General features: G+C 35.9%; 1 protein-coding gene across 1 annotated transcript; it reads left to right on the top strand.

Moving 5' to 3' along the window:
- Nucleotides 1-13,218: 13,218 nt before the first annotated feature.
- LOC129938929 (rhodanese domain-containing protein CG4456-like) lies at nt 13,219-14,095 on the top strand. Its single transcript, XM_056046766.1, has one exon. It carries the CDS (start codon nt 13,405-13,407, stop codon nt 13,993-13,995), a length of 591 nt encoding a protein of 196 aa, XP_055902741.1. The 5' UTR covers nt 13,219-13,404; the 3' UTR covers nt 13,996-14,095.
- The last annotated feature ends 274 nt before the right edge of the window (nt 14,096-14,369 follow it).

Consider the following 14,369-nt stretch of genomic DNA (forward strand, 5'->3'; position numbering starts at 1 on the left):
GCAGAAATTTAATAAAGCATCTTCTGTTGACATTCCCGATCTAAATCCAAATTGTGAGGGGCTTAAGTAATTCTTGCTTGTGAGATATCGTAAGATTCTACTTTTTATAATTTTTTCAAACATTTTTGAAATTGATGGTAATAATGAAATAGGTCTGTAGTTCTTTACATCCATTTGGCTCCCTTTTTTGAAAATGGGTATAACACAAGCAGATTTTAAGTCATTTGGGAAGACACCTGAAAAAACACTTTTATTAAAAATATGCGTCCAAACATCCACTAAATATAAAGCAATTTTTTTAAGCCATGTATTAGAAACGCCATCAACGCCAACTGAGGTTGATTTATTCAGTGTATTTATAGTTTTCAGTACTTCAAAGCCATTTATTGTTTCGAAGACGAAACTGTTTTCACTATGTACCACATTTGAAGAGCTGAAGCTATTACAACATTCGCAAGAGTTTGTGGTATCACGAGGAAAAGAAGTTTTACCAACATTAGTAAAATAATTGTTGAATAAATTTGCAATTTCTTTTGGATTTGAAATACATGTGTCTCCATATTCAACTGTCATAGAATTAGACTGACTATTTTCTTTTCTGTTTATAATTTCATTTATGACTTTCCATTCTTCTCTTGGATTATTCTGGGCATTAATTATTTTGTTGTTATAATAACTATCGCGACTCTGATGAATTTTATTATTAACTTCCTTGCTAATTTTTTTAAAGCGTAATTTTAGATTTGTATTAAACGGATGTTTTCGACATTTTTTATATAATTTATTTTTTAAATGTATAGATTTTAAGAGCAAATTATTTATCCATGGCTTTAATTTTATATTAGTCCTTTTTTGATGAAATAGAACGAATTGTTCGATTCAAAATAAAGCTTTTGAAGGGTCCTCTTCCATATAAACCTCTTCCCAACTCTCCAACGTTAAATACTGAATTAACTTTCTAAAATAGATTTTAGATTGCCTATAATTACGTTTAACGTTTGTTTGCCGAACATTTTTTAAAACCTTGAAGACAATACCCGTCATGCAATGATCAGTAATACCAAGATCAAAGACTACTCCGGCACAATCGTTAAGATCAATTTTTGAAAACCGACCGAAGATGTGGTCAAGACAGGTACCTGAAACAGGTCTTGTAGGTTCATTGACAAATGACGTAAGTCTATGCTCAGAAATTAATATATTATATGCATCTAGGTTGGGGTTGTAAGTAAGTAGGTCAAAATTAAAGTCACCTAATATTTTAGGTTAGCTGCTCGCTCACTTTTTAAAAAAAAAACAGAAAATTCTTCAATTAACAGTTGTATAGTTTTACAGTGAAGTCTATAAATGCAAATAAAACTAAACATTTCATCACAAATAAAAACAGTAAATTTCATAATATCCGCACTTGTCAAACTATAAGTCTTAAGCTCACATTCATACGAATCACGCACATATACTCCAACTCCACCAGCAGCATATGAATCATTTGTATTGGCTAAAAAATTATAATTTGGTAAACTAAAATCTTTAATTTCATAAGAAAATATCCAGATCTCCGAAACAAATGTTTTTTTTCAAAGGCTTCAAGGTTACAAGTTAGCAAATCAAAATTACTTCGCAAACTACGTATATTTTGATGTACAGCGTAAATAGATTTTTGGTTAATAGAATCAAAATTAAAAATACAATCAAATTTATTATGAATGGTTGATGTGGTGAGATTATTATTGACAAGATCAAAATTATTTAATGAATTTAACATGAGTAACTAGCTTGTATATTATTTAAGTCTTCAAAAGATCTTATAATAAATATCTCACCATTATCAACCTTTCTCAGCATTATTCTTGAATTTTTGAACCAAAGATATTTAAATTTATATTCAACTCTAAACTCTAAACTTTTTAACTTTTTATAATGGGTTTGATGTCTTTAATTCAAATCCCACTTAAAAATATCAGATTTGTGCCATATCACTTTTTGAAGTTCTTAAAAACACCGTATAAGGCTTTTTAAGGCTACCTTAATTGATAAAATAGTACCCGTTGCGTGATGGTTAATGTGTAGGACTCTCATGCCAGAGGTCTTGGGTTCGATCACTGCCTATGCAATCTTGAGTTTTTTTCACGGATACTGTCTCTTGCGAGGAATTAACAAATTCTTCAAGAGTAATCGTTGTCATGAAAAGTGCTTCTTAAATTAGCCGTTCGGATTTGGCTTAAAAAACTGTAGGTCCCCTCCGATCTTGAAAACAGTACTCGCACACAGGAATGGTTGAGAGTTGTAAGTCATTAGGCCCTAGTACTTAATGGACTGTTGCGCCACCTAATTTATCAAATATTTAAAAATCTCATGTCACAGTGTTAGTTGCCATACTCCTCCGAAACGGCTTAACCAATTTCAATGAAATTTTGCATATACATACATTCTGTAGGTCTAAGAATTGGTTTTTATCTATTTTGAATATTCCTAAGTGCTATGGCTTAATTGCAGCGTACACGGTGCAACGATCTTACGATAGTATTTAGTGACGATATATACAATGAAGCATTGATTGCTATTGAGGATCCTTGCGTTATCATTGCCAACTTATCACTCAGTCATTTTGGTATGCATTCACCAAATCGAAATGCATCTTATATAATAGACTCTGAATTGAATTGTGAACTACAATGCAATACTTTAGAAATTAGGCAGCGATTGTTGCACGCAATGTCCCACTAATGAATGCATAACAAATAACCATTTATGACCCCATCATGATCGCAGTTTCGACAGGACAAGATGGATTTTTTATTTTTGGATGCACTAAGTGGAACTGGAAAAACATTCCTTATTTCACATTGGCTATTGCATCTTCTGGGATTGCAGCAACTTTATTGGATGGTCGCAGAACAGCTCATTCAGTATTTTAACTGCTACTAAATATTCAAAATAACCCAGACATGGTGTGCAATATAGAAAAACAATCATCATTGCCACTGTGCTGAAACAGTGTAAAATTATCATCTGGGATGAATGCACTATGGCACACAAACATTCGCTTGAGGCGTTAAACAAGCCATTGAAAGATAACAACGACAGACTATTTGGCGGCACTCTTTTACTCCTTTCAGTTAATTTCATACAAATACTCTCCGTTAGTCCGCGTTCAACGTACGCTGATGAGATCAACGCGTGCTTTAAATCGTCGCCACTGTGGCGTAATGCTGAAAAAGTTGCTTCAAGATCCATCCGCTGAAACATTCTCAAAACAACTGTTCGATGCACAAGATTCTTTCATTGACCAGATAACTCCCGATGTACACAGACAATTAACAAATCATAAGTGGCTGGCAGAAAAAGCTATTTAAGCAGCAACAAATGTGGATGTCAACGAGTTAAATCTCAAGATACAACATTTGTTACCAGGATACTAGGTGTCATCATTGAATAATTAATAAATAATAATTAAATAATAATTATATTTGTAATTATTTAATGGTTTCATACAAATCTATTGATACAGGTTGTGATGCTACCGAAGCTGTTAATTATACAATTGGGTTTTTGAACGCATTGGATTTATCAGGCATGCCACCGCATAATTTACAACTGAAGGTAATTTCTCCTGTAATTTGGCTTCGTAATTTGGACCCACTACGGGTCTGCAATGACACGCGATTAGTATAGTTAAAATATCAAGGAAAAATGTAATCCAAGCCATAATTCTAAATGACAAATCGCGATGTGAAAGTATATTGTTACCGCGAATCCCTATTAATATATTATATATATTATATTAGATGTGCCAATTCAATTCAAACACCTTCCATTTCCATTGGCATTTGCAATGACTATCAATGAGTCTCAAGGCCAAACTATGAAAATATTCCTCAATAAGAACTATGGCTTCTTGCAATTCGGTAAATACATTTTGAAATAAAACACCGGAGGCAAATAAAACGGTATCGTCAGCAAACAAATATTGAATAAAATTGGGCCCTAAGCAGATCCTTGGGGACGCCTGCGGGAACTTCATATTTTGAGGATCTTACGTTTCCCAAATGGACTGCGAATTTTCTGTCTTCCAGAAAACTTTTTATAATTTTTATGATTAGGATAGAAAAATTAAATTTGTCAAGTTTGAAAATAAGGGCATTGTGCCTGTGACTGTGTCAAAGGCTTTTTCGATGTCTAAAAGGACCATACCTGTAGATTTCTTTACACAAAGGTTTCGTTTTATTGAATTTTTAATTCTAACAATTTGGTGTATAGTTGAATGACTAGGTCTAGAACCAAACTGATAATCTGGGTAAAGATTTAAGTCATCGACAAGGCACTGTCTCTAATAATTTTTTCTAAGATTTTTCTCAAACAGTTAAGTAGGCTTATGGGTCTGTAGCTTAGTGGGTTTTCACGTGGTTTTCCTGGTTTCGCAATGGGTATAACTTTTGCAACTTTCCAACTGCTGGGAAAATAACTAAGTTCGATGCAAGAGTTTAGAAGGACGGTTAGGAATCTTGTGCCCTTAACTACAAGTTTTTTCAGTAGAGTGTTGTTGATGTTGTCTACACCTGGGGATTTTTTGGAGATATTTGCTTTTATGAGTTGCCTCACTGTTTTATGGTTGATAAAACAATCTGCATTCGTTGCTGTTTCTCTACTTGGAATTTCTAAAAGAAGATCCTGGATCTCACTTTCAGGCACTCACTAAGATGAGCTGAGATTAAGTGATTGTTGTAAAAAGTAGCAGCAATGTCATTTGCTTTCTCATTTTGTGTTATAAATAGCTCAATTTGAATCCTTAATGGTGGAATGATATTGCCTTTTTTTCTTAATTACCTTAGTTATTTTCCAGAAAGGCTTACTGGCTTTATTAAAACTTGCTAAAAGTGAGTCCCACTTTCTATTTTTAAAGAAAATATCTCATTCTTAATCTTGTTGTTTAGGAATTTTAAGTTGGAGAGAAAAGTTTCCTGTCTATATAGTATCCATTTTCTTCTTTCAGAGTTTCGTAAACGGATAAGAGAATATAGTTTGTTAGAGTAAGTTTGTGGATGTTGGCAGAAGGTTTTTTGGGTATGGAGAAATCAGTAGCCCTTTTGATTATTTCAGAAAAATGTTCAAGGTACCTATCGATTTCGTGGGATGAATTAATGTCTTCGATGGATACAACATTAGGATTTAAGTTTTCTCTAACAAAAGACTTGTACCTAGTCCAATTTGCTGCTTTGTAGTTGTAACAGGTTCTTTCTGAAACTGTTGAGACATTACAATTAAGTTCTAGACAAACAGGAAGATGGTCGGAACCCAATGTTTAATGTTGTTGGGTTAGAAAGATTTGGATCACTGTTTGTTAGAAACAAATCAATTGTGGAGGGAAATTTTGAAAGGGACTTAGGAATGTAGGTGGAATCAGGTGTGTGCAAAATAGAGAAATACAGATTTGAGGCAATAGTATTGTGGAGAATAATTCCCCAACAATTTGCTCTCAGGCCACCCCAAGATTGATGTCTACAATTTAAGTCTCCACATATAATTATTTTATTTCTTTGTCTTAAAAGTAGTTGCAAGTCACCTTTAAATTTAGCTTTCTTTTCAGCACTACTATTTCCTCACCGTTTACAGTGCTCTATACTACTCCCACTTAAACACCACCTTCTTACACACTAACAAGTTATTTATTGTTAGCAAAATATTATCTTGAAATTATTTATAAAGGGTGATTTTTTTGAGGTTAGGATTTTCATGCATTAGTATTTGACAGATCACGCGGGATTTCAGACATGGTGTCAAAGAGAAAGATGCTCAGTATGCTTTGACATTTTATCATGAATAGACTTACTAACGAGCAACGCTTGCAAATCATTGAATTTTATTACCAAAATCAGTGTTCGGTTCGAAATGTGTTTCGCGCTTTACGTCCGATTTATGGTCTACATAATCGACCAAGTGAGCAAACAAATAATGCGATTGTGACCAAGTTTCGCACTCAACCAACCACACAAATGCGTACAGTGCGTACAGAAGAGAATATTGCGTCTGTTTCTGAGAGTGTTGCTGAAGACCGTGAAATGTCGATTCTTCGCCGTTTGCAGCAATTGGGTTGGTGTTATTCTACCACATGGAAGATTTTACGCAAAGATCTTGGTGTAAAACCGTATAAAATACAGCTCGTGCAAGAACTGAAGCCGAACGATCTGCCGCAACGTCGAATTTTCAGTGAATGGGCCCTAGAAAAGTTGGCAGAAAATCCGCTTTTTTATCGACAAATTTTGTTCAGCGATGAGGCTCATTTCTGGTTAAATGGCTACGTAAATAAGCAAAATTGCCGCATTTGGAGTGAAGAGCAACCAGAAGACGTTCAAGAACTGCCCATGCATCCCGAAAAATGCACTGTTTGGTGTGGTTTGTACGCTGGTGGAATCATTGGACCGTATTTTTTCAAAGATGCTGTTGGACGCAACGTTACGGTGAATGGCGATCGCTATCGTTCAATGCTAACAAACTTTTTGTTGCCAAAAATGGAATAACTGAACTTGGTTGACATGTGGTTTCAACAAGATGGCGCTACATGCCACACAGCTCGCGATTCTATGGCCATTTTGAGGGAAAACTTCGGAGAACAATTCATCTCAAGGAATGGACCGGTGAGTTGGCCACCAAGATCATGCGATTTGACGCCTTTAGACTATTTATTGTGAGGCTGCGTCAAGTCTAAATTCTACACAAATAAGCCAGCAACTATTCCAGCTTTGGAAGACAACATTTCCGAAGAAATTCGGGCTATTCCCGCCGAAATGCTCGAAAAAGTTACCCAAAATTGGACTTTCCGAATGGACCACCTAAGACGCAGCCGCGGTCAACATTTAAATGAAATTATCTTCAAAAAGTAAATGTCATGGACCAATCTAACGTTTCAAATAAAGAATAGATGAGATTTTGCAAATTGTATGCGTTTTTTTTTTTTTAAGTTGAAAAAGACAACAAACAACGTTTGTCGGATCAGCTAGTTTATTTATATTTATATTTATATTTATATTTATATTTATATTTATATTTATATTTATATTTATATTTATATTTATATTTATATTTATATTTATATTTAACATGTTCGTATTAATAACATTCTGTCTTTTTGAATCACCGCTATCCCGGGACTGCCTCAAGGAAGCCATCTCGGTCCTCTTTTATTTTTAACTTCCCATAGAACGTTATTGTAATGGGTCCTATTTGTCAAATTGAAAATTTTGACATTTCTCGACGTTTCACGGTCCCTAGAGTAGAAATAAAAGATTTTTAGAAAGATGTCTGTGCGTGCGTGTGTACATACTATCGTATGCCGTACGTCCATACGTTCGCGACGTTTTTTCGTTGTACATAGCTCAAGAACCAGAAGAGATATCGACTTCAAATAAATTTTGTTAAACAGATAATAAGGCAGAAAGATGTAGAAAGGGCTCTAAAGAAAATTTCATGCATAAAAGACCTTGTTTTTTTAAATGTTCACGATTGTGTGCACTTAGGCATTTTAAACAATATTTTATGTACCGCAGTCATCATCTATCATCTTATTTTGTTTTTGTTTTAGTAAACTTAGTTGGGAAAACTAAACGGTGATTTTTTAAGAGCTTGAAAACTTAAAAAAAAAAAAACGCATAAAATTTGCAAATCATCGATTCTTTATTTGAAACGTTAGATTGGTCCATGACATTTACTTTTTTAAGATAATTTCATTTAAATGTTGACCGCGGCTGCGTCTTAGGTGGTCCATTCGGAAAGTCCAATTTTGGGTAACTTTTTCGAGCATTTCGGCCGGAATAGCCCGAATTTCTTCGGAAATGTTGTCTTCCAAAGCTGGAATAGTTGCTGGCTTATTTGTGTAGACTTTAGACTTGACGTAGCCCCACAAAAAATAGTCTAAAGGCGTCAAATCGCATGATCTTGGTGGCCAACTTACCGGTCCATTCCTTGCGATGAATTGTTCTCCGAAGTTTTCCCTCAAAATGGCCATAGAATCGCGAGCTGTGTGGCATGTAGCGCCATCTTGTTGAAACCACATGTCAACCAAGTTCAGTTCTTCCATTTTTGGCAACAAAAAGTTTGTTAGCATTGAACGATAGCGATCGCCATTCACCGTAACGTTGCGTCCAACAGCATCTTTGAAAAAATACGGTCCAATGATTCCACCAGCGTACAAACCACACCAAACAGTGCATTTTTCGGGATGCATGGGCAGTTCTTGAACGGCTTCTGGTCGATAAAAAAGCGGATTTTCTGCCAACTTTTCTAGGGCCCATTCACTGAAAATTCGACGTTGTGGCAGATCGTTCGGCTTCAGTTCTTGCACGAGCTGTATTTTATACGGTTTTACACCATAACACAAACCCAATTGCTGCGAACGGCGACGAATCGACATTTCACGGTCTTCAGCAACACTCTCAGAAACAAACGAAATATTCTCTTCTGTACGCACTGTACGCATTCGTGTGGTTGGTTTAATGTCCAATAAAGTAAACTGAGTGCGAAACTTGGTCACAATCGCATTAATTGTTTGCTTACTTGGTCGATTATGTAGACCATAAATCGGACGTAAAGCGCGAAACACATTTCGAACCGAACACTGATTTTGGTAATGAAATTCAATGATTTGCAAGCGTTGCTCGTTAGTAAGTCTATTCATGATGAAATGTCAAAGCATACTGAGCATCTTTCTCTTTGACACCATGTCTGCGTGATCTGTCAAATACTAATGCTTGAAAATCCTAACCTCAAAAAAATCACCCTTTATATGCATTTTATGTATGCCAAATTACACTCATGTTTCAAGCCCACGCAAAATGTGTCCAAAAAGTTCTTCAAAATATTTAAATACACAAATCATCCACCTCGAATTAAGATCCAACTGTCTATACATACATTTCCTCTTATTTCTTACAACTTTTACTTGCAACTTTTATAATATGGAAGTTTATTATACTCGTACCGAAAGAAAAACTATAAGTCAATTTTTCTTACATTCAACCCACTCAAAAGACCCCTTTTGTGCTGTCTGGTGTGTCCCAATTTCCTGAATAATTTATGTTAACTTGTACACTTTTGATAACCCTCTTCAAAGCTCTGTAGGTGTACTATATACTCGTGTACGTATGCCTATGTTTCATACAATCGAATACTTTAGAAATACACAAATTGGTGTAGCTAACGATACCAGTTCAGTTCCTATTCAAAATATGAACATATTGAAACCATATGCCATCGACCTAAATAACAAAAAACCCTTAAAGTTCTGAATGAGTAACCCTCTTTATGTTTACGAACCTGATAGATTGACAACAAAAGTTCAAAGAGGCTTTAAACGATTTGTTCCTTAAGTAAATTTAAAAAATATGTTAAGGTAAGTACGAGTATCAGGTACTTTGAAATTGGTGGCTCCAGAGCAGAACAGAATATAAAGCTCTGTATGAATAGAAAGTACCAATGGCTTGAAGTTTCTTTTTGCGATAAAGTGAAAATAAAAATTAGAATGTTCGTAAATAAGGTTAACCAATTTGTATTTCTTTGCAAATAACAACGTTACCTCTATTTAAATACAGGCAGTATTCACATTTTTATTGAGTAGTGAGCCATAGCTAGAAAAACCTATCCACATTCACAATAATCTATGGTTCCATCAGTCATTAGAGTCCTTGGACATATACAGAACCGTGGAAGTGATGGAAGCACGTGGATAAAAAGCTTAAGTGCAAATTATATGAATAAGGGAAGCTGTCCGATAATACAACATCACTTCTTTGTAGTATTAAGCAGCTCAGTTAGGTCGCACAAGCAGGGAATGAACCCAACCTTTGTCAAGACAGTCTTATGCACCAACCATTTCACTTACAATAGTATCCAAAAAAAATTATGGGATTAAATAAATTGAAGTTCTTATCATAACTTTTCCCAGCTGCGCTGCCTTTATTTAAATGAATCGGAGTGTAAACAAGAACAACATTATTGTGGACGCGTTTGACTATCTGTAATTAAAGTGACCCTTGTCAAATTGACTTAAAGTCGCTGTTGATCTTCTCATAATACCTTTAAGGATGTTGTTGTAATATGTCCTTTTTATGGAAACGGCAAATATTCCAAAAATACAATGCATATTCTTTAGACAAAAATTTGTAATACCTTCAATCAAAATGGGTGACTAAGAGTAAAAGGTTTGCTTACGTAGATAGGTTCTCCTCTGGAACCTAGTAGTTTATGAGGTATTAACAATGGGCAGGTTCAGACGACATAAGGGACTTAAAAGTTAGGCAAGTTTCAAGTATCTGATTGGCCAGCTGCCAAAAAATTACCTTCCAAGTAAGTCAACTTTGATGGAAAGTTGACTGGAAAGTAAGTCAAGAAAAATCTCCCTTACTATCAAGACAAGTCAATTTACGTCACCATGACAAGGGATCATGTTTTTTCATTTAACTGAAAGCTGAACTTTATTACTCTGTGATTTATTTGATTTCATTTAATTTCATGTTAAAAAAAGATCTTTTTTTATTTCTTTATAAAACAAATTGTACCCGGAGGGAGGATGTGCTTGATGTTACTTTAGTAAACAACCGTAATTTATTAGTGGAGAATTGGAGAGTTTCCCCTTTGAATTCGTTTTCGCATCACAAGTGGATTCTTTTTCAAATTAATTTCGAGTAGAAAAACCCTCCGCCTTATAGAAATCTCAAAAGAACTGACTGACGAATTCAGTCAAATTGCGAATTCCAAACTAAGCAACTTACCGAATCTCACTGAATCGATAGGAGACCTTGAATCAAAGGTGAAAACCTTTAAAACTTCTATAAGTAAAACTTTTAGAGTCTCTTGCCCAGTTAAATATAGCCGTAAAACCCTTCCTTCGTGGTGGAATGAAGAACTGTCGAGTCTTAGGAAAATGACGAGGACAATTTTCAATATCTGCCACAAACATAAGTTTTACCAACCGTGTAAAGACTCTCTTAAAATTTACAAGCAAGCCCTGTCATCAGCCAAAAGACAAGGCTGGAGAGAATACTGTCAATCAATCGAAGACATAAAAGACTCCGCAAGGCTCAGCAAAGTTTTATTGAATGAACATTGTAATCCTTTATTTCTAAAAAAACCTGATGGAACCTGGACAGCCTCTCAAGCCGAATCTCTTGAGCTACTGATGAAGACGCACTTTCCGGGTTGCGAGAGTGATAACACCGAATTGCTTAAAACCACAGAGCTAAAGGTAGCTCATATGGAGCAAGTCAATTCCGTTATAACCAGACAAAATATTTTGTGGGCCATCAATACTTTTTCTCCATATAAATCCCCAGACATGGATGGCATACTGCCAGTTATGCTTCAAAAGTTGCATGATGTGGCAGCTCCATGGCTGAAACAAATTTTCAAAGGATGTCTCCTTCTCAAACATGTGCCCATGCCGTGGAGACAGGTCAAAGTAGTTTTTATCTCGAAAGCGGGTAGGCGAGGTCACGAATCCGCGAAGGATTTCAGACCAATAAACTTAACATCTTTTGTGCTTAAAACCTTGCAGCGCATTCTTGATTACCATATTAGAGAAATCCTAGTTGGAAGACCTCTCGAAAGCTCTCAGCATGCTTATCTTAAGGGCAAATCTACGGAGACTGCCCTTCATAAGGTAGTGCTGTAGAACAAACAATCCATTATAAAGAATTTAATTTGCCACCTTCTTAGACAAAGAAGGTGCTTTTAACAACGTCCTTACAGAATCCATAGAAGAATCGCTCGTTAAGTTCGGTGTAGAAGACTTCATTCGAGAATGGATTATTTCCATGCTCAGTGGTAGGAAGATACGAGCCTCTCTAGGCAATACAATCGCAACAAAACACGTGAGTAGGGGAACACCCCAGGGTGGTGTTCTTTCGCCTCTTCTATGGCTTCTGGTATTTGGGAGTTATTCTCGACCGTAAACTAAACTGGAAACTAAATATCGAAGTACAGGTTAAGAAGGCCTGTGTTGTCTTCTACGCCTGCAGCAAAACTTTCGGCAAAAAGTGGGGACTTCAGTCGAAGATGATTTTATGGACGTACACAGCCATAGTACGTCCAATCTTAACATATGGTTCAATTGTGTGGTGCCCTGCTCTTAGCAAAGCCTATAATATTGATAAGCTAGAGAAGGTTCAGAGAACAGCTTACGTGGGATCCACAGGGGTCATGCGTACTTGCCCAATGGACGACTTAAATGTTATTTTGGATCTTCTACCAATCGACCTTTTTATTAAATACATAGTTTCCTGCAGCGCTATTAGGCTGAAGGAATCAAACAGCTGGTTGTCAAAACCTTATGGTCACAGCAACATAACGAAATTGTTTCCCTCAGATATTATCTCGGTAGACACTGACTACTGCACTCCTACTTTGAGCCTTAGTAAGGGTTTTAAGGACATTGGCCTAGAGAAGTTCAAGCAGAGAAGTTGGGTATCTCTTACAACACCTTTTGCCGTAATTGTAGTGACCAAAGAAAAAGGAAAACAATTATCCTTTTCCTCTGCAAATGTCCTGCTTTGTCAAACACTAGAATGAAAGACTTTGAAAACCTGAGACAAAGATTAGAGACCTAATCTTTTTTCTCAATGTGACAAAATGGCTCTAACATAATCGTTATGAAGCTTCTTTATAAATCTTTCCCTTTCTATCACAGGTCAACCGAGTTTTTGGTATCAAAACGGCGCACTACAGTGCTAATTGGATCTCAGGCTAGGTCGCCTTGAGATCGCCATTTCTACCTACCTACCTTTTTAAATACTTAAGGAATACAAAAAATTTTACAATGGGTATTAGGTACATGCTGTTTTGAACCCGATTTAAAAATTGGTGATCGGTAAGAATCCCCCTTAAAATCCAGTGGTTGGGCTAATGCAATGTCGCATTTCCTTTACAAAATAGCAGGAATCCCATCAGGCCCTTCACTCTTATCAACAACCAATTTAGATAAAATGTATTCTATTTTAAGTGGACTTAGAACTAAAGAACCTATATTGACAACTCGACTTATATAAGGTTGCTTCTGGATAGAAGGAGTATTTATTAAGTGTCACCCGGTTAATTTTTATTTAGTCTCACTGTTCTACAAATTTTGGAAGTTATTGCATACTTTTTGGTGTTTAAAAAATGCAAGAAAACATATTGAAAAATATCACTTTCTCTGTCTACTTTTTGACAGTTTCCTTTTGCTATGAAGAACAGCTGTCTCCCCAGATACCGGTATCGTGTGTGACTGACTTTCGTTAAACAAGATTTTCCGAGTTATATCATAAAAAGAAGTGGAAATTGTTTATTAATTATTTAATAAACAAAAGCCCAACATACTAATACAAATTCTTCATTTCTCACTCACTAAACAAATAGAATATCAACTATCTTCGTACAATGCTTCCCAGTGTAATGGCTTGCTCTCGACTGGCCTCGATGCAAATGCAAAGAGGGGCAGCTCTTCGCAACCACCAGCAATTGATAAGAAATCTCTTCATACTCAGCGTCAGCTCCGGAATATGGAACTCGGTGAAAGCGAGCATTGATGTCAAGGCAAAACCAGTTGTCAGTAACTTGCCATCGAGTGCCTGTGCTATGAACAAGAATTACTGCACTAGAGTTAATATTCCGGTGGTTGAGTATGCTGAAGTCAAAGATCTGCCAAATCATCCAGAGAAACTTCTCATCGATGTTCGCGAACCGAGGGAAATCGAAGGAACTGGTCTGATTCCAACAGCTATAAGAATACCCTTGGGTATTGTGGATCAGGAATTGGCACCACATGTGAAAGCAGAGGACTTCCAAAAGAAGTACGGACGTCCGAAGCCCGATGCCAAGACCTACATCATCATGCAGTGTCGCAGTGGAAAGAGATCGGAAGATGCAGCTCAGATAGCTGCAGCACTAGGATACAAGAATGTTCACAACTATGTTGGGTCATGGTTAGAGTGGGCTGACAAAGAGGGTCTTCCAAAAGAACCTCAGTAGTTTTATAAGTTTTAAAAATAAATTGTAAGCTTTGAACTTTTATCTCATCAATAAACTAAGTTGACATTAATAAAATAAAAATGTTTGCTTTTGGTTTTAATTTTAATCTTTGAACTTTGAACTTTATAGATTAAAGTCTGGAAATTATCTCTAAATTTCTTGTGCAAAAATGGATCGCTGATGATGTTTTCCAGATCCCTATGTCTGACGATATCCTCCCGAAACTCTTTATTTCTTCCTTCAAAAGTTAAATTTAAATTAAGACTTTCTCAATTTTCAACTCTAAAAAACGTCAAGCTTTTGAAAACGACGACGACAAATTTTGGTCCCATTTCGCTCAACGAAAGAAGAGTTTGCACTCAAAAAACAATCCC

Source organism: Eupeodes corollae, chromosome 1, assembly GCF_945859685.1.
Source record: "Eupeodes corollae chromosome 1, idEupCoro1.1, whole genome shotgun sequence".
NCBI lineage: Eukaryota > Metazoa > Arthropoda > Insecta > Diptera > Syrphidae > Eupeodes > Eupeodes corollae.

Coding starts and splice junctions, on each gene's coding strand:
- LOC129938929 (XM_056046766.1), top strand. CDS start 13,405: ATGCTTCCCAGTGTAATGGCTTGCTCTCGACTGGCCTCGATGCAAATG.